Source organism: Suncus etruscus, chromosome 19 (assembly GCF_024139225.1).
Source record: "Suncus etruscus isolate mSunEtr1 chromosome 19, mSunEtr1.pri.cur, whole genome shotgun sequence".
NCBI lineage: Eukaryota > Metazoa > Chordata > Mammalia > Eulipotyphla > Soricidae > Suncus > Suncus etruscus.
The window spans coordinates 15,665,932-15,687,933 of record NC_064866.1 but is presented as its reverse complement, the minus strand read 5'-3'; the positions used below and the strand labels follow the sequence as shown (position 1 = coordinate 15,687,933).

The following is a 22,002-nucleotide window of genomic DNA, read 5'->3' as shown; positions in this document are numbered from 1 at the left end:
GCCATGACTTGGGTATTGCTATTAATAATTCAAGCATTCTATGATTATTTACTTCAAAACAATCTTGAAAGATTTGGGACTAGGGGCCGGAGTGGTGGCACTAGAAGTAAGGCTATGGACTGCAGTCCAATTCCCCCACATCCCATATGGTTCCCCCAAGCCAGGAGCGATTTCTGAGCACAATGCCAGAAGTAACCCCTAAGCATAAACAATTGTGGTTCAAAAACAAAAACGAAACAAAACAAAAAGATTTGGGATCAATGTTAAATAAAAAAACAATAGAACTAACTTTCAAAAGAGTAAAATGTAATTAGAATATATGTTGATACTGTTGTCATATTCCATGGGGGATACACCTCAAATCCGGAGGGAGTAATTACTCCCAACTCTGCATTCAGAAGTCATTACTGCCAGTGCTTAGTGTACCCGATGGGAAGCCCAGGATCGAACCCAGTTACATATACAAAGCAAGTATTCTACCAGCACTGAAATCTCTTTTTGTTGTTATTGTTTTTTGGGGCTATACCCTGGGTATACTCCTGGCTATGTGCCCTTGGCTTGGGGAACCATGTGGGACACCGGGAAATAGAATGCAGTATGTCCTAGGCTAGCACCGGCAAGGCAGATGCTTTAACGCTTGTGCCATCACTCCGGCCCCAGTGAAATCTCTTTGGCCCCTATAACATGCTTTGAAAATTAACTTTTCCAATACCATGCTGTTTTGGTAACTATTGCTTTGTAGTAAAGTTTAAAGTTGGGGAAAGTAATTCCTCCCATATTCTTTTTCCCAATGATTGCTTTAGCTATTCGAGGGTGTTTATTGTTCCAAATAAATTTCAAAAGTGCCTGGTCCACTTCTTTGAAGAATGTCATGGGTATCTTTAGGGGGATCGCATTAAATCTGTACAGTGCTTTGGGGAGTATTGCCATTTTAATGATGTTAATCCTGCCAATCCATGAGCAGGGTATGTGCTTCCATTTCCGCGTGTCCTCTCTTATTTCTTGGAGCAGAGTTTTATAGTTTTCCTTGTATAGGTCCTTCACATTTTTAGTCAAGTTGATTCCAAGATATTTGAGTTTGTGTGACACTATAGGGAATGGAATTGTTTTCTTAATGTCCATTTCTTCCTTATTAGTATTGGTGTATAGAAAGGCCATTGATTTTTGTGTGTTAATTTTGTAGCCTGCCACCTTGCTATATGAGTCTATTGTTTCTAGAAGCTTTTTGGTAGAGTCTTTGGGGTTTTCTAAGTAGAGTATCATGTCATCTGCAAACAGTGAGAGCTTGACTTCTTCCTTTCCTATCTGGATTCCCTTGATATCCTTTTCTTGCCTAATCGCTATAGCAAGTACTTCCAGTGCTATGTTGAATAAGAGTGGTGAGAGAGGACAGCCTTGTCTTGTGCCAGAATTTAGAGGAAAGGCTTTCAGTTTTTCTCCATTGAGGACAATATTTGCCTCTGGCTTGTGGTAGATGGCCTTAACTATATTGAGAAAGGTTCCTTCCATTCCCATCTTGCTGAGAGTTTTGATCAAGAATGGGTGTTGGACCTTGTCAAATGCTTTCTCTGCGTCGATTGATATGATCATGTGATTTTTATTTTTCTTGCTGTTGATTTTGTGATCATGTGATTTTTATTTTTCTTGTTGTTGGAATAAGGACAGGCCCTCAGATCAGTGGAATAAGCTTGAATACTCAGAGAATGTTCCCCAGACATACAATCACCTAATTTTTGATAAAGGAGCAAAAAATCCTAAATGGAACAAAGAAAGCCTCTTCAACAAGTGGTGTTGGCACAACTGGCTAGCCACTTGCAAAAAATTGAACTTAGACCCCCAGCTAACATCATGTACGAAGATAAAATCCAAATGGATTAAAGACCTCGATATCAGCCCCAAAACCATAAGATATATAGAACAATACGTAGGTAAAACACTCCAGGACATTGAGGCTAAAGGCATCTTCAAGGAAGAAACTGCACTCTCCAAGCAAGTGAAAGCAGAAATTAACAGATGGGAATATATTAAGCTGAGAAGCTTCTGCACCTCAAAGGAAATAGTGCCCAAGATACAAGAGCCACCCACTGAGTGGGAGAAACTATTCACCCAATACCCATCAGATAAGGGGCTAATCTCCAAAATATACAAGGCACTGACAGAACTTTACAAGAAAAAAACATCTAATCCCATCAAAAAATGGGGAGAAGAAATGAACAGACACTTTGACAAAGAAGAAATACAGATGGCCAAAAGACACATGAAAAAGTGCTCCACATCACTAATCATCAGGGAGATGCAAATCAAAACAACGATGAGATACCACCTCACACCACAGAGAATGGCACACATCACAAAGAATGAGAATAAACAGTGTTGGCGGGGATGTGGGGAGAAAGGAACTCTTATCCACTGCTGGTGGGAATGCCGTCTAGTTCAACCTTTATGGAAAGCCATATGGAGATTCCTCCAAAAACTGGAAATCGAGCTCCCATACGATCCAGCTATACCACTCCTAGGAATATACCCTAGGAACACAAAAATACAATACAAAAACCCCTTCCTTACACCTATATTCATTGCAGCACTATTTACCATAGCAAGACTCTGGAAACAACCAAGATGCCCTTCAACAGACGAATGGCTAAAGAAACTGTGGTACATATACACAATGGAATATTATGCAGCTGTCAGGAGAGATGAAGTCATGAAATTTTCCTATACATGGATGTACACGGAATCTATTATGCTGAGTGAAATAAGTCAGAGAGAGAGAGAAAAACGCAGAATGGTCTCACACATTTATGGGTTTTAAGAAAAATGAAAGACATTCTTGCAATAATAACTTTCAGACACAAAAGAGAAAAGAGCTGGAAGTTCCAGCTCACCTCAGGAAGCTCATCACAAAGAGTGATGAGTTTAGTTGGATAAATAACTACATTTTGAACTGTCCTAATAATGAGAATGTATGAGGGAAATTGAGAACCTGTTTAGAGTACAGGCGGGGGTCGGGTGGGGAGGAGGGAGACTTGGGACATTGGTGATGGGAATGTTGCACTGGTGATGGGTGGTGTTAAGAAAAAAAAATATTGTTATTCAATAATGGAATACAATGTATATACAATATATTATAAAAAAAAATAAGAATATGAGTAACTAATGAAAACAAGCCAAAAAACAACAAAACTCTTAGACTTAGTGAAAACTATGGTACTTACTAGAGGAGAAAGGGGAAAAAAAAATAAACCAACTAGAAACAAAGGGAATAAAAAAAAAAAAAAAAAGAAAATTAACTTTTCAAGAACAAAATTTTTGCCCTGGCTATTACTCTGACAAATACAACAATAAGGAAATAATTTCTTTCAGTATTAATGAAAAAATGACACTGCTATAGTATTTAAAAACCAGAGATCAATAGAAATATAAAGAGTACAATGCTGAATGAAGAGACGTATGAAAGACTTAAGATATACAAGTAAACTAGATACATCAGAGATTATTTCAGCAGTATATACACTAAAACCCGAATAACAGACCAGAGCACAGCGGGTAGGCAGCAAACCCAGATTAGACCCCCAACATCCCATATGGTCCCCAGAGACTGCCAGGAGTAATTCCTGAGTGCAGGGTCAGAAGTAACTAACCCCTGAGTGGCCGCCTGGTGTGAACCAAAAACCAAACCAAACCAATAAAAAAAATTAGAAGAGGATTAGCATATACTTTGTGACAGTGTTTGAAATTAGGCAAGATGATATGCAGATGTGTGAAGTGCTACATTTTGAGAAAGGTTTAGCTAATGATATGATGATATTTAAAACAAGCCAAGGAAGATTATAACTTTAGACACTAGTTTTCTTTTATAAGATATTATCTTTTTTTGTGTGTGTGTTTTGGGTCACACTTGGCAGTGCTCAGGGGTTATTCCTGGCTCCAGGCTCAGTAATTGCTCCTGGCAGGCATGGGGGACCACATGGGGCACCGGGATTCGAACAGATAACTTCCTGCATGAAAGGCAAACGCCTTACCTCCATGCTATCTCTCTGGCCACAAGATATTATCTTATTAAAAAAGAAATCGCAAAGCCCTTATCTTTTCATCCTGTCTGCTTGCACATTCCCAAACATGATTGAACACAAAGAGTGATGAGTTTAGTTAGAGAAATAACTACATTTTGAACTGTCCTAATATTGAGAATGTACGAGGGAAATGTAGAGCCTGTTTAGGGTACAGGCAGGGGTTGGGTGGGGAGGAGGGAGATTTGGGACTTGGGTGATGGGAATGTTGCACTGGTGATGGGTGGTGTTCCTTTTATGACTGAAACCCAAACACAATCATGTATGTAATCAAGGTGTTTAAATAAAAAAAAAAATATGCAAAAAAAAAAAAAAAAAAGAAATGTTACTTTTTATCAGAGGAAACATGAATTACAGTATTATTAGTATTCTGCATAATTCCAAAAGGTAAATATAATTGTATTTTTTCAATCTTTACTTTTACCCCCAAAAGTCATTAGTAAATCTTCAATAAAATATTTTTCCATAAAAATAAGATCCCAGAAGTTAACATTTTAAATTTTTAACAATTTATCCTGCACTAACTCAGAATATAAAAGTAACAGATTGAACATACTTTCTATAAATTGATAGCTAATATTTAGGGACATATTTCAAAAAGGAAATATGTGCAAATAATAAAAAAAACTCATAGAAACACCCAAATGATAAATTACTTTTATATCGCTATTTCTGAGATTATTAATATGTTCTATGCCATTTATGTAACTATACATACTCACTTGGTTCAATGTATTATCTGTTTTTAGTTCTTTGTGATTGGAGTACTGGATATATATTGGCTGGTTACGAAGATGAGGTGTCACAGCAGAATAGTAATTAACCATAGTAATAGCTGCTTCCTCTGTTGCTAGTTCCAAAAAGGCCTAAAATTTAAATTGCAAAAATTTCAGTACTATGAAACTCACTTCAAATACTTAAATATATATATATATAAACTATTCAACTAATTTGTAATATCGCTACCTAGAATATAATTTTTCAAATTACATTTTGATAACCCTAATAAGAAAAATTACCATTTTAGGTAATTTCTATTCTTACTAGTACATCTATGTATAAGTACATATAAAAGAACTATATAATCAACACGTAACATTTTATTAGCTCTTTGAATACATAAATAATACTTTCTACTGCAATTTTCCCATGTAAAATAAATATATAATACTCCCAACAAAAACTACAGAAAATAAAATTCAAATATAATCTAGTATCAAAACGTTAACACTGCTAACCTCAAAAAAAGAGATCAAGATCACTTTCAAAACAGTATAGACAAAATAACTAAAATCAAATGGCAGCTTGTTGGTGAAGGTATCTAAGAAGTGATTTTATTGTAGTCCTCTAAGCACTAACACCAGAAATTCAAACATAAATACTGAAATATTAATATGCCCAGAATTTTTTGCTACAGCTATAATTAAATGTATAGGATTAATGACAATATCTTCCAGTGCTATCATGAAATACTTATAAAATGATTAAGGTGAATGTAGCTAACACCCCAATTTATTTCTAATATTTTAATAACATGCTTACTTTATAAACTTCATAATTTTCAAATTTCAAAATTACATTGAAATGTTACAAGAAAATTTTAATGACATATTTTCACTTCCTGACAGTCATTTCATACTGATCAAGGTAAAATCAGATTAAGACATCTGTTACAATCATTTAGTAAACTAACATATGGTATTCTACTGTCTTATTAGGGAAATTAATTCACACCTGGGGGGATAGTTTGAGGGTTAATATTTCTGTAAACCCTGAAAGATGTTTACCTGATTTTTTCCTTTCAGCATAAGGATGTTGGTCACCTTACCAAAAGGCAAACCTAAAGCAATAACTTCTGTTTCGGTCACTTCACCTGGCAATTTTCGAATATGAAGTACACGAGAAGGAGCACCGTCCAATTTATCTTCACCTTTAAATTTTTTACTATCATTACCATTGGCTGAAAAATATTTTAAAGCATATTAATTTTCTTTATTGCATAAAAAGTACATACCAAATCTTTTTTTAAATTTAAAAATAGCTGCTAGTTTTTGACTAATTCAGTATCTAAGCTTTTAAAGGAATAAAGAAAACATTTACTAAATACTATTAAAATGAAATTTTACTGTTACTTAAATTTCAGCAGATATGTTGAAACTATCATCAAATTTCATTTAAATTGTCTAATAACAATACAATAACCTTACAATTTACTCATACTATTATTAATTAGAATCTAAAAATGAATTAGAGTCAGGGAGATAAAATTTTAAATTATATACTGTTCATGTATTCTGAGGTCTTTATTCCATATTCAGCTGTTGTGTTAAAAGTTTTATGCATCTCAACTGGGAATTCACTGAATTCCATCATCAGTGATAATTACCTCCATTAAGATTTTCATTTCACTACAAAATGCTTTAGTTCTGTCATTTCTGCTTGTAGTTTTCTGATGTTTGTTCTCAAAAAATCCTGACCTTTAACTGCCTGTATCACTCTATCTTTGAGTTCATAAAAATACATCCAAGGGGCGGAGCAATAGCACAGTGGTAGGGCATTTGCCTTGCATGTGGATGAGTAAGAACAAATCTTGGTTAGATCCCCAGAGTCCCATATGGACCCCCAAGTCAGGAGCAATTTCTGAGCGCATAGCCAGGAGTAACCCCTGAGAGTCACCAGATGTGTGATCCCCCCAAACAAACAAACAAACAAAATACATCCTCAATATTCCCCTCTAAAGTCCCAACCAAAAAGGTTATAGGTATGCTGGGGATCAAACCTGGGTCCATCACGGGTTATCCCCATGCAAGGCAAATACCCTATCACTGTGCTATCACTCCTGCCCCAATCCAATCTATTTTTATAAAAACCCTTAAGATGGCTTTCTGCAAGAAATGTATACTCAAGTAACTGAATATATTCTAGCTAGCTATCATCACTCCAGAAAAAAAAGTACAAGATGCTTCCCCTTTCTCCTGTCATAATTAAGAAAGCTTTGTGTATTTAATAACCCAAACTTATCAGAAAGTAAATGCTTACTAACAGATATCTTACTAACAGGATCATCACAGGCATATTTAGTGAACAAGTTAAGGAAGCAAGTATCTTAGAGGATATATATTTTATTTTACTTATTGTGATTGTCAATGGCCTCATATAAGCAATTTAAATTTACATTTGCAAAATTTGTTTAACATCAAGCTACTTTCTAGTAATCAGTGTTTTACTATTTTTGCCCTCTTAACAATATTCTATTAGAATTCCTTTACAGTCTTTAAAAATTCACACGAAATAAGCTGAATACATGAAGCATACAATTTGACATGTGCAATTATGCATCATTTAAATGTTTAGTGAACATATACCATACATAGTCCGAGTAGGATATGCTAGTGATTTTTAATTCTTAATATTTCCAGACCTGTTGAAAACCAGGAGAATATCTCATATGGTCTAGGTCTAGTCCAATGGTCCATGGCATCTAGATTTGTATAATTAAAATATTCTGTTTTATCTTCACAATGATCTTTCAATCTTTTCAATGATCACTGTGAAGGTAAAACAGAATTTTTAATTATACAAATTTCTCAAAGAGTTATCCTTAATCAAGCTGAATGCATCCTTGAAATCTTGGCTATAAAAGATAGATACAAATTCCCTTCTTCCCTTGATACTCCTCATATGCTTTTTCCACTACCTCACACTCCAAGAAATTATCCACCTTGCTTTAAATTTCCTATGGCTTTCATTCCTAAGCATCTTTCATTTTACAGCATTCTGCAGATACTGTTTTGTTTATTTTTGTAAAAACTGAACATGAAAACACTTCTATCAATTCTATTCACATCGTTTTCCCAAGAAAATGCAGTTACTTCTTTTGGGTCATTTGTTATTACTTAAAACAGCTGTCTTTTTTTAATATATATACATATATTATTTGCCATGATGATCTGTAATCAGTGATCTTTATTATTTCTAGTTTAACTGTTTTGGGCCAACAAAAAAAGCCCCGTAGGACAGTCATAAATGTACCATTCCATCAACCAATCATTTTCTTCTTATCCTTTTTACCTCTCTCTCATCTCTTTCCCTTCCTCCTTCCTCCCTAATTTTAAGACACAGCAATATTCACATTAGGACAATATCACTCCTAAATTGACATTTAAGTATTTGTTGTGAAAAATGATCATCTCACTTAAATTAAATCTAAAGCTAAGTGTCATTCAGTGTAAAGAGAAAGGAACATAAAAACCATCTCTTCTACCAAAAGGCTAAGTTGTGAACACAAAGGAAGTTCTTAATGCAAACAAAAAAGAGCTATTCCAAGAATGAGATCATAAAAAGGTCATTCTTAATGTTAAAAAAAATTGCAGCAATTTATGGAGAAAACCAAACCAGGCATCTACTGGAGTTATTTTTTGCATTAAGTGTTATGTTCACAATATATACGAACACCCAGTTGATATACATTACCTTCTGCTAAATAGTCTATTCATTTTTTCGTAGTATTTATTACCCCTGTATTCTTGCCAAGAAACAATTGTAAGAGCTGAAAGATGGCTCAAAGAACTAAGCCCTCTGTACAACATTTTGTGGCCCTGCCCTAGAGGAATCTTTTTTTGTTTTGTTTTGTTTTGTTTTAGTTGTTTGGGTCACACCCCCCAATGTTCAAGGCTTACCACTGACTTTGCACTCAAGGATCACCCCGACTTTGCCTCCTGCGGGCCCCAGGTAAATTGAGTTTGAGACCCCTGAACTAGTGTGCATGCTTTGCACGCAGGAGCCTGGTTCAATCATCAACACTGCATGGTTACCCCACAAGCAGGGTCTGCCCACCACAGAACCACCTCTCTATATACCCCCCAGAGGACTTATTACTGTAGATTTATGGTAATTTAAAACAAAGAACAATTTTGTTTTTCATTAGCATTTAGAGATTATTTCAACATGTAAAGCAATGAGTATTTTGTCAGTTCGGGTAAATTCCTGCACTAATTCCATTTATCTTCATCTACTAATTACCATAATTGATAGATAGCAAACATTTATGAACAAAAAAGCATGCAGCAATGCACACATATTGCGTATAAAAAGAAATTTCAGAGAAAATGTAGGAATTAACGTCTTCACAATTTTTATTGCTGTCATTCCACTTAGTCGAAATAGATCATTTTTCATTTCAAATGAAGAACAAGATGTTGATCTGCAATAAAATGTATATTTGCCTGGATACTTATAAGTATAGCTATTCACTTCACCTTATTGGGGGGGGGTTTACTGGGCTTTGTGCAACACTGGCACTCAGAGGACCATATAGAGATCGAAAGTGGGTTGTTCATATGCAACGCAAGAGCCCTATCTGCTGCTATGATATTGCTCTGGCCCCTAAGTTTTATCTTTTTTTTTTTTTGGTTTTTGGGTCATACCTGCTGACACTCAGGGGTTACTCCTGGCTATACGCTTAAGAATTGCTCCTGGCTTGGGGGACCATATGGAACACTCTGCGCTATCTCTTTGGCCCCTCATTTTAGCTTTTATTAATAACTTTACTACTACGTGCCAAAGTTCCAAGTTTGACTACTCTGTGTTCTTTTAATCAACTTGTTATCTTCAGATTTTAGGGTTTGGGGTGTTACTGCTGCTCCATATATGTGATTAATGTAAACACATTTGGCACCGTTTTCTACTCCTTGGACCTAAACATACAAGATAAGATAATTCACTGTATCAATTTTGTTTTTGTTTTTGTTTTTTGGGTCACACCCGGCAGTGCTCAGGGGTTATTCCTGGCTCTAGGCTCAGAAATTGCCCCTGGCCAGCACAGGGGACCATATGGAATGCCGGGATTCAAAGTCCATGCTATTACCTCCATGCTATTTCTCCGGCCCCTTGTATCAAATTTTTGTCCTGATAAACTAATTTTATACATCTGTATAAAAATTCACTAACATTCTTTCATTTGTGTTCAATCTGTGGATAACTGTAAACAGCAAGTGGGGTGGGGGTGGGGCATATCCCACAGTGCTCAGAGACTACCCCTGGCTCTGTACTCAAGAATCACTCCAGAAGCCAGATAGTACAAGCAGCTACGGTACTTGCCTTGCATGTGGTCAACCCAAGTTAGATCCAGAGAATCTTATAGCCAACTCCCCCAATTTACCACCAGGAGTGATTTGAGACCAGAGCCAAATGCCATATGCAAACATACAGAAACACACACACAAACACAACCACTCTAGGCAGGCTGAGAGAACACTTAACCTTCTGTACTATCTCTCTATACCCTAGTGATTTTTTTCTTTCCAAATAATATTTACTGTAGCATTTCTGCAACTTATATTTATACCTTAAAATTTCTTCCATGAATATGCTATTTGAGTCCTTTTAGAGCTTAAAAGATACATTTTCTGTAGTCAAAGAAATAGCACGAGGGGCTGGAGTGATAGAACAGAGGGATTGCTTTGCTTCTGCAAACCCCAGTGAGATGGGTACCCTTTCCCCCAATGCCCTTAGCTTTCTTTTTCTTTTTCTTTTTCTTTTTTTTGGCTTTTTTGGGCCACACCCAGTGTTGCTCAGGGGTTACTCCTGGCTGTCTGTTCAGAAATAGCTCCTGGCAGGCACGGGGGACCATATGGGACACGGGGATTCGAACCAACCACCTTTGGACCTGGATCGGCTGCTTGCAAGGCAAACGCCGCTGTGCTATCTCTCCGGGCCCGCCCTTAGCTTTCTATTGAAATATTAATCTCACCTGGATGGTCAGACACTCCCCACACACACCTGGGAGGGGTCTGCGGTTTAGAATAAAGAATTTATAAAAAGGGTGAAGGAGAAGCAAGGAAGCATGGAGAGCAGCTGAAAGGGAGACAGTGCTCCTAAAAGAGAAGAGTTAGGCAGACATGGCACGGAGTCTGCACATGGAAGGTAGGGCTATAAAATAAACCGAGCTGTCTCCGATGAAATTTTAACTGACTGCTCGTGAATTATTTCTGTCGCTACTACCCTGTGTCTTCAGACCCGTCCATCCAAGGGGCTTAAGGTGCCGGGCTGTGCCATGCATAGAAAGGACTCTCACCCAGACAAGTGGACATTAGACCTTATATTTTATATTGAATCAACAGTCCCCTTGCCCCTCCAGGAGTGATTTCTGAGCACAGAGCCAGTAGTAATTTCTGAATGCTGCTGGGTGTGCCCTCCCCCTCCAAAATAGCAGAGGTTAAAGTGCTTACTTTGCACTGCACAGCGCTAAATCAGGGTTAATCCCCATCACTGAACATGTTCTGAGCACCCAAGGAATGATTCTTGAGATAACAGGATGCGGCATAATCCAGTCTCTCACAGAATACCTTTTATCCTTTTCTGCTAATTCTGAGATTCAGGTCATTTAAAGGACTACTCCTATGGAATTATTTGTCTTAAATTTACAAAATATTCTTATGTTTCTTCCTGTAATCTGTAATCTTTAATGATGCGCAGGGATTTCTATCAACAATAAACTAAGTCTTCATTTTGTTTTTGTAGGCAGGTAATGAACTTAATGATAAATTCCTCACATTCATTGAGGTATACTGAGTTTGTTAGTCTTAGAATGGTATATATAGATAAGTCTACAATTCTTTCTCGTACGCCTGGGATCCTACCACTGAATATTTAAAATGTTCAAGTCTACAAAAGTTTCAATAAATTTTCAATAAATATATCAGAACAATAAACAACCTTTGCAATCACCAGTCATATTCTAAATGAAGTCCTAAAGCATGTTATTTCTAAATAAATTGTGGAGTCTCGACCTGCACTCATGTAACCCAACCACTATTTAAAATTCTGGAAAAAGGGCTGGATAGCACAGTGGTAGGGCGTTGCATGCAGATGAACCAGATTTGATCCCCAGTATCCCATATGGTCAGTCCCCCAAGCCAGCCAGGAGTGATTTCTGAGCCAGGAATAACCCCTGAGAGCTACCGGGTGTGGCCCACAAGACAAACAAACAAACAGAACTAAGTTCAGAAAAAGTGAATCCTTACATCAAATACTGCCCCCTGCCCGATGACCAAAATCTTTACATTTTCTTTTTTTCAGGATCCTCCTCTATAAAGCCTGAATCCCAGCAATTTTGAATTCCAACTTTAAGACTCTCAACTCAGTTGACTCTCCATGAGTTACTAGGGTGGCACCCCCATGACTACCTCATATGCTTCCTCATTATGATCTTGTACTGCCTGCTAGTCAAATTCAGGTAACAGGTGCCTCATCTATATTATTCAGTTCTACAGATTTTTATTTGGGTAGCAGACATAAGAAAAGTTGCTATCAGTAGCTCCATTATAGTCTAACAGTAATTTTAAAAATATTTATCAACCGGGCTGGAGCGACAGCACAATAGTAGGGCATTTGCCTTGCACATGGCTGACCCGGGTGGAACCCAGGTTAGATTCCCGGCATCCCATGTAGTCCCCAGAGCCTGCCAGGAGCAATTTCTGAGTGCAGAGCCAGGAATAACCCCTGAGCCCTGCCAGGTCTGACCCAAAAAGCAAACAAACAAACAAAAAACACATTAATCATTATGGTGGTATATTTTCCGTGTGTGTGTGTGTGTGTGTGTGTGTGTGTGTGTGTGTGTGTGTGTGTGTGTGTGTGTATATATATATGTACTGAATTATATACACATGGCATAAACACAAAAAGCGAACTTAAAAAATAGTGATTTCAATCTTCCACACTTTTATTACCAATATAATTTTATATTTACAATTTATCTTAAATTTCAAGTAGATGTCAAAGCAATTCAAAAGTATTAAACTATTGATACAACAGAACAAAAAGCATTTAAAAAAGTGACTTCATTCTTTGGGAATTTATCGTTTAGGTTTTAGAAGAACACAAAACAAAAACAATAAAACTATGAAAGAAAGGCAACAAAGGAAATTACATGTTTGTGATTTTAAAAAACAGGGAAGCAGACTGTGCTACTTACTCAAACTTTACCTTAATTTGACTAAGTCTAACGAAATCCCCCCTCCCCTTCAAAGAAAGCCTTTCACTCTTTTCACCTCCTACATACAATTTTTATTGTCTCCGGAAGTTCTTTTAAATGTACTTTCTCTTCAAAAACCAGTATAGCCAATAAACATCAATTACAAATTCACTGGTGCTTTGGGAGTGTGGAGAGAATCCAGTGACAAGTAAACTAAGAAGGGGAGGGGAGAGAAAAGGAGAAAGGGGGAGTGCTATTGAATGAAATAGACCAAATTTTAACATTCCATCCCTAAAATTATGAGCAAACAGATGTATTATCAATAGAGAAACACTTACCTGTAACCACCATGTTACTCATGTTAGAATTTGGACTACCGAGAACACTGCCTGACAGTAGTTCGTCAGATCCCCTCTGTAAGAATAGGAAAAAAAAATTCCATTAAGGTATTTTTAGATTTTTAATTATCAATCATAAAGTAAATTTACAAATATTCACTGAAAACAAATGTCAGATGTTATGTTTAATCACTTAAGTGACAAATTTACTCTACATTCCTATTGATTTCTAAGAAGAAAAGTGTTCCCTTGTTTCTTTCATTAAAATCCAAAATATAGAAAAAATGATTCTGTTCAAATCAAAATCTCTGAATATAAACTATATATATATATATATATATAAATATAAATATAAACTAAGATGGGAACTGAACTTCTCTACCTACATACTGCCATCCTATGACTTTTTCCCACATAATTCAGGGTCATTAGAAAATAACAGCTGAATGAAACTACAATTGAACACTCGTATATATTAATGGCTTAAATATTAAAAACCAACACAAAATGTTCAAGGTGAGATTAATCCCCTCCTGTTCAACAGACTGTATATTTTCAAATATATCTTCATGTTGTGAGAATTTTTCAAGCCAGTAATTTTAAATTACTTTTAAATATATATATTAACAAACCTATAATATGTGAACAGACTAATGTTAAAACAGTGAAGCAGTGTACCTATTTTTATCTAAGAGTATTAATATTCTAAACAGCTAAATCACTGCCAGCTAAATTAAACTATAAATCAATAAAAGTTGAATGCAACAGAAATGAGACATATACAAGAAATGAGAATAAAAAACCTTCAGAAGATTTAAAACATTCAAATTAACCATAAACTTTAACTGAATTTGTGTTTAAACAGTAACTAGAAAGTTTTACAATATATAACAAAATCAAACAAATATTCACAGGCTATCTTCCTAACTGTTTTGAATCAGCAAGAAAAATGATACTGTATTTGCATCATTTCTAATTTTTAAAATTTAGTTCAGGCCACAACTGGCTATACCTAGAGCTTACTGCTCTCGAGGATTACTACTGGAGAGGAAATAAATGGATGAAATGCAAGGAATCAAACTGGTTGGTCAGCCAGGTACAAAGGGAAGAACCTAATCTGCTTGCCATCTCTGACCCCAGTGTCTAATTTTTTTTTTTAAGGCAGAATAAAAGAGCCAACATGATGACAAGAATTAGATACTTAAAGGTTCCTATACCCAGTTTAGCTTTGAAAATTTAGCAGCATTACAATACTGGCAGGTACATCCAAGTCTGAATTTTAAAAGCTGCCAATGTAGGATTGATGATCAATTTTTCCCAAGCTTTCTGATACATAAAACTTAAAAATCACTGTCATCATTATGGATTATTTATCAACAAAAATATTTCCCAGTCTTCCATTTTAAAAACGTTTTAAACTTAAGAATTTCCAGATACTCTGCCCCAGTTTCCCTCCATCATTAACATCCCCAACGTAAGTAGTACTCTACTACAAAGGATAATACAGACATCAAGGTCACCCAAAGTACTAGAAGCTAAGTGCTCACACTTCATACTAAACATTCAATGAATCTGAACAAATGTTAAGCCATCATTGTAATATTTAAAATTATTTTCACTGCCCTAAAAGACTTCTGTTCTCTACCTAGTTTTTCCTCCACCCACTGCCCACTTATAGCCACTAAAGACTTTCTTTTTTTAATCAAATTGGTGTTGGATTCTGTCAAAAATTTAATCTGGAGACCAGAGTGATAGTACTTGTCTTGCACACAGTGAACCCAGTTTGATCTCTGCCACCCCCTATATTCCCCCTAAACACTGCCAGGAGTAAATCCTAACTACCACAAGGTGTGGTAAAACAAAACAAAGATTTTAATTTGCTTCTATTGAGAGGATCATGTAATCTGTTTAAAGCATCTTGAAATGGATTAACTTAGTCTTCTGGTTTTGTGAAAGGTATATAATATGGGCTATGTAGTTTCACTTGTAAAATATAGAAATCTTGATCACAATCATTGAGATTAAATGTGGTACCATGGACAATGAATACTATTAAAGTATCTAGCCAGCATGAACAGTTGCTCACTTTAATCTACCTAAATGTCAACCATGCAGAATGACAGATAACTTTTGTCTAAAATAGTGACTACTTCTAAATCGTCTAAAAAAAAATTAACTCAAATACTAGTTTACAATAAGTCTACATGATCTTAAATGTGTTTTTCAGGGACCACATGGTTGTAGTGCCCATATCTACTTGCAGTGTTCACAATCCCTTGGCTGTGGCATGCCAGAAAATGCAATGTTGTTGTACTGAAGTTCATAAAGAGTAATGCCAAAAGAATCACATTCAATATATATACCAGTGAATGGGATTGGACTCAAGAGAGTCATTCCTGCTAAGCAGGCAGCTCTACTACTGAGCTATTTAAGAACCACCTTCTATTTATTTTTTTTTTGCAGTGAAGGCGATGGAACACCATTGCTCATAAAGGTAGAGATAAGGGAAACACATATCCTGTCCTTTACTTTTGTCTTTCTGGGTTGGGAGGGGAAGGTAGTGGGAATACCAAGTGGCATTCAGAGATAACTCATCACAAGCGTGTGGGTACTGTTATGTGGTGCCAGGGATTGAACTCAAATCAGCCAAGAGCAAGGCAAGCACTCTACTTATTGTACTGTATCTCTGGCCCTATATAATTAAAGTAACATTGATGATTAGAATTAGGTATTTTTCTAAAAAAGAAATTTGGTTTTTGGGTCATACCCGGTGATGCTCAGGGTTTACTCCTGGCTATGCACTCGGAAATTGCCCCTAGCAAGGGGGGCCACACGGGGATCTAACCAAGGTCCGTCCTGGATCGGCCCCGTGCTAGGCAAACTCCCCAACACTGTGCAATAGCTCTGGCAGAAAACTGAATATATTTTATGAGTATTTTTCATAAAAAAAGAAAATATATCAACCTTTCCAAGAAAAAACCCATACATACTATGCTCAAAAAATTTTTTTAATAATGTTAATATTTCCATGTTGGGGTCAGAGAGATAGCAGAGTAGCAGGGCATTTGCCTTGCATGCAGCTGACCCAGGAGGAATCCTGTTTGATTCCAGGTAACCCATATGGTCCCCGGAGCCTGCCAAGGGTGATTTCTGAGCACAGAGCCGGGAGTATCCCCTGAGCACCACTGGGTGTGGCCCAAAAACTAATCAATAAATAAAGTTAAAAAAATATTTTCATTTTGATTGATAGAACCATTTGAGGTCCAAGCATAATACCTAACTTAAAAAGAATATAAAATCAAATTAGTTCACCATATAGGGACTGATGAGTGTACATAGTCCATATAGTGACTGCTGTTTAATTTATGGAAACAAATTTAATTAGTGATAACCCTAGAATCACAATCTCTAAAAATGACTTTTCACAATTAATTCAAGACAGATGTAGGCTGAACTTCAATAAAAGTTACATAAGTGGTTACTGGTATACTTTATTAATCTGACTATAAAACTATTACTAACCTAAAAACAACCATATCCCAAGAAAGTGATATCTCACAAAACAATCAGGAAAATGCTAACAGGAATAAGCAATCCATGTCAACTGCAGAAACAAACTTGTAAAATAAAAGAACTAGAACAAAATACAGTTTAAATTTGGTTTAAATTTGGCTTTCATTCCAGTGATAGGAATGTCTATTTTCTATATGTAGGAATATATATTTTCGTGATATCTTCATATATCATGACTACCATTTGTTATTTTCAAGTAGGAGGACTCCAGGATCACCATGAAAGCAAGCAAGAACTAAAGACTGGGTGCTGCTTAGTTTAAGTAATGAAAATTGGTCAAAACTTTAGTCATGACACAATATAGAGAAGATGGCCAGGGTATCAGTCCATAGTATGAAGCTTGCCACATATATAAAGGGAGTACAGAAGTAGTAAAGTGTGTGTATACATGATACCCCTTCAGTAACAATATCATTGTCCAAAATAAAAAAAAAAATGGGGGGGATGTCTGCAATAGAGGCAGATGGGAAAGGCAGGGGGGAGGGCAGAAGGGAAATATAGACATTGTGATAGGAAATGTGCACTGGTGAAGGGATGTTTAGACATTGTATGACTGAAATTCAATCAAGAACAGCTTTGTAACTTTGTATATCACAGTGATTAAATAAGGATTTATTTTATTTAAAAAATATTTTAAAAAGTCTTGACTAAAATATGGGTGGGTTATAGATAAGAGTAATAATAAATTTTGAGGAAAATCTTCAGTTTTCAGTTCAGATCTTCACTGATTCTGATATCCTTGAGCAAAATACAAGATAAGCCAGTAGAGTTGGTACACCTTATTCCAGTACCACAAACTGCACACACCCCAGCAAGCACAGTTGGGTGTGGCACCAGAGATTCAATGCGGTGCTAAGGTGACCCAAGTATTCCCACCACCCCTTAAGGTCCAGCAACATCATTGGCACACTATGCACGCATTATCAGCCCAAGAATTGCCAATGGGACTCTAAGTCAAATAGCTGCATAGCTTCAGATGCACTCTGTCCAAAAAAGAAATGAAGTTTGGAAACTTTTATGGAATAATGAAGCAACAAGATGCAAAACCAAACATTGCCAGGTGAATTAATGACACAGAACAGATTGTTGTCGCTTTCAATTAGTAGAACTTTTTTTTATGAAAAATCTAACTGGTCTATTCATATCACTATTAGTAGTGCATTCATGAATTTTGTTAGTAGCTTAACATTATTTACACTAAGACATCCCTGGCCTGTACTGTGAGAAAAATGGAAGGGGGAAAATGAAATGGGATCCCTACTAAACAAACAAACAAAAAAAATCAATACACAAACCAAAAGCAATTTTCTGAAAAGATAAAGGCAAAACTTGCAGAAGAAAAATTTATATTCTTAGTATGAAAACATTCTTAGTATAATTCAGAAGAAAACTAACCATGTTGTAAAATAGTGATAAAAATCTACAGACCACAACCTCTAATAAAAAAAATGAATACTAACAGATGAAACTTAAAAACTTAAAAACTTAGGCGACTTTAGGTTCTTAAAAATCAATATTAAGCCCAGAAAAATAAAACAAGGAATAAAGATTGAATAAAATATCTTTTACATCTTTTTAAGTATAGAATTCTGACCTGTAGATTGAAACTAATAATTCATCAAAAAATAAACTAAAAATTAACTAGTGATTGGTCAGGCTGGTAACTAGAAAAGGACATTAGCAATACAACTACCAGAGAATGTGTAAGAGTACAATACTTAAAAATAAAATACCCACAAAACTAGCCAAATTCACATTCTTTGTTTTGTTTTGGGGCCACAACTGGCAGCTCTCACATTTTACTCCTGGCTCTGTAATCAGAAATCACTCTAGCAGGCTTGGAGGACAATAGGGGGTGCCAGGTATTGTTGAACCCCAGGTCAGCTTCCTGAAAGGTAAATGCCCTTACTGTTCCAGCCTCCCAAATTCACATTTTCATAAGGAAAAGAAAAATATAGTTTAATAATAACAACAAAAATAAATACAAACCACAAATATTTTGAGAAGGTAATTTCTCATAATAGCAACAAAAACAGGACCTACACATGAGTGACAAAAACTAAGAAATTTAATAGTTAACATTAAGAACAGATGAAACCTTGAAACATTTAACAACGCATTCCTGGATCTGGAGTGACACCAACAGTGGGTAAGGAGGGTGCTCGCCTTGCACACAGCTGACCCAAGTTAAAACCCTGGTATCCAATAAGATTCCCTGAGCCCACCAGAAGTGAGTGATTCCTGAGTGCAGAGCCAGGATTAAATTCTGAGCACTGTGAGATGTGGCTCCAAAACAAAACAAAAAACCCGCACAACTATTATTTATAATGTAGCCAAAAAAAAAAACAAAAAACTGGAATAACAGGGACCAAAGAGATAGCACAGCAGCAGGGTGTTTGCCTTGCACACAGCCAACCAAGGACAATCGGTGGTTTGAGTTCTGGCATCCCATAAGGTCCCCCATGAGTGCCAGGAGCTATTTCTGAGCACAGAGCCAGGAGTAAAGCCTAAGCGCCGCCGGGTGTGACCCCAAAAAAACAAAAAACAAAAACAAAAACAAAAAAAAAAAAAAGGAGGAACAGTATGTGGGAAAACTATTACCTTGTATAGCTTAACATACTCTAGCATTATCTATCCTTGAACACCTATTCAATAATCCTTGCATAAGCACAAATTAAGTACAAAAATGTTCAGAGCAGTACTGTTTTAAACTTTAAATGACCTCAGATGTCTGCCAGCAGGAAAATTTGGCGCATTTACAAAAAATTTTAAGCAGCAAAAGTCCATACAATTACAAACAAAAACATTACTTTTAAAGAAAAACACAAGCCCATAGTTTCACAAAACAAAACAAAAAATTCCACATAGGCGGCGGAGTGATACCACAGGCAGTAGGGCTTTTGATTTGCAAATGGCTGCCCCAGGATAAACTTGGGTTCGATCCCTGGCATCCCATATGGTCCCCCAAGCCAGGAGTGTTTTCTGAGGGCATAGCCAGGAGTAACCCCTGAGTGTAACCGGGTGTACCCCCAAAAAAACAAAACAAAAATTTGCACATCATACCAAGTCAAAGATAGTCAACACAAAAATAAGACAGCAATTACCTAGGCCAACAGGATATCAGAAGGATAAAAAAGTATGTATCATATGTAGGAGTCAATATTATTGATACGTGAACACAGAAAACTCAAATCTAAAATGAATGACCTACCATAAATAATTTTAATGATATACATTAACATTCATAAAAACATTTTTTTCATAACATGCACTACTTCACTTGAACTCTTTTCCAGACTTTTTTTGGGGGGCGGGGTGGAGGAAACACCCAGCAGTGCTTAGGTCTTGCTCTTAGCTTTGCTGAGCTCAGAGACTAGCACTCCTAACAGGTTTTGGAAACCTGGGGTGCTGGAGATGAAACCCAGGCTGGCCACATACAAGGCATTATATTCTCTCCAGCTCCTTAAGGCCTTTTCATATCAGCATGCCAGGCTGTGGGTTAGGGTGCATGCCAAAAGCCTGTTCAACTCCCCAAATAATCCCTAAGTAACTATCTCGAGATGCTACTCTGGAAAGTCCCCAATAATTGTCAAAAGTGGCCATAACAAGTGCCCAGCATTCCCTAAGATGGCCCAAGAATTCCTATCACTAGAGAGCCTGAGCAGCATCACATCTTTGGGACCAAACTAGGTTTGAGCCCATGCAAGACAAACATCTTACCCACCATCCTACAGACATTAAAAGCAAAAACGACTATGGAAATTGTAACTTATATTCAGTATAGTCTCAGTATAATACCAATGCTTTAAAAAATTGTTAAGTGATTGTGAATGATTTTCCAATTCATACAATTCAAGTATAAAATCAGAAAATAAATAGCAAAACATTACAATATAAAATATAATTCTGGCTTTAAAATAATAAAGGGGAGGGTCACTAAAAGAGTACAGTAGTATTTGCCTTGCATGAGATCATTTCCTAATCAAATCCCCAGTACCATTAAACTGTTAAAGCTTAAATTACTACAAATACCATTATTAAAGATTGCTAGATTACCAGCTTTTAGGAACAATACTAAGTGAGGTGAGGTAGGGCCAACCCAACAGTGCTCGGGGTTTATTCTTGATTCTGCACACAGGCTCAGAAAAATGGCATGGCAGCAATTGACTCCAAGTCATTCATTCGGTCACATGCAAGTACCCACTATATGACCTCTCCAGCTCCCAACACTTTTTTCCTTAAGTCAAATTGCATCATTTTCTTATAAAAGATTTTTTTTATTTTAAGGAAGAGTATTTCAGAATAATGAACATTCAGTGAGGAATTCTTTTTTTTTTTTTTCTTTTTGATGCCAAGGGCAGAGTCTAGGATTTCACAAGCAAGAAAAGCAGTCTTCTGTTCAGTCATATCCCTAGCCAGAAAGAAAATCCTACTAGAACTTTTGAATATGTGCAGGAAGGAAAAACAGCATTTTCGCATGCTTAATTAAACAGCCCAAATATGAAAACCCACTACATGAAAAGATAACAGGGCACCTCTACTCTGAAATCAGAGCTGCTAATGCCTGAATCTAAAACATCACAGAGCGAGAAACTTTTTGATACATTGCCATAAACATTACACAGACTATATCTATGTTTTCTACTGGTCCAGAAAGGTCAGTTAACTTATTTGTACTTGTCTTTTATGTGGCTAACTCTTGATCAATCCTCAGGATTACTATATGGTCCCTGGAGCACCCTTCAGAAGCAAGCCCTAAAATTAAACCTCAGAGCAAGTGACTGTACAATAGTAAAGCACAAATGTGCATAGATGAAATGTAGGTACAATACCCAGCAGTGCAAAAAAAAAAAAAACCCTGAACCAGACCAAATCTTTTTCAAATTTTCTTTCACAAGAAATATAGATGATGAACATATAAAATAATAAAAGTGGAAACAAACTATAGAACAGATACCCAATTTCTCTAATAAAGAGAATAAAAAGCTAAATTTATTAAAAAATAAAATAAAACAATCAAGTAAGTTTCTGTGGTTCCTGATTTGAA

At 36.2% G+C, this 22,002-nt stretch overlaps 1 protein-coding gene across 5 annotated transcripts in view; it reads right to left on the bottom strand.

Moving 5' to 3' along the window:
- The window catches only part of PTBP2 (polypyrimidine tract binding protein 2), a 954,659-nt gene that overhangs the window by 919,163 nt on the left and 13,494 nt on the right, over nt 1-22,002 (bottom strand). For all 5 annotated transcript variants that reach the window (XM_049765726.1, XM_049765725.1, XM_049765727.1 and 2 more), the window contains exons 3-5: nt 13,383-13,458; nt 5,858-6,030; nt 4,793-4,936 (exon numbers count right to left, since the gene is read on the bottom strand). In XM_049765726.1, the coding sequence (XP_049621683.1) occupies nt 4,793-4,936; nt 5,858-6,030; nt 13,383-13,458 (393 nt within the window). The remainder of the gene's footprint in view (nt 1-4,792; nt 4,937-5,857; nt 6,031-13,382; nt 13,459-22,002) is intronic.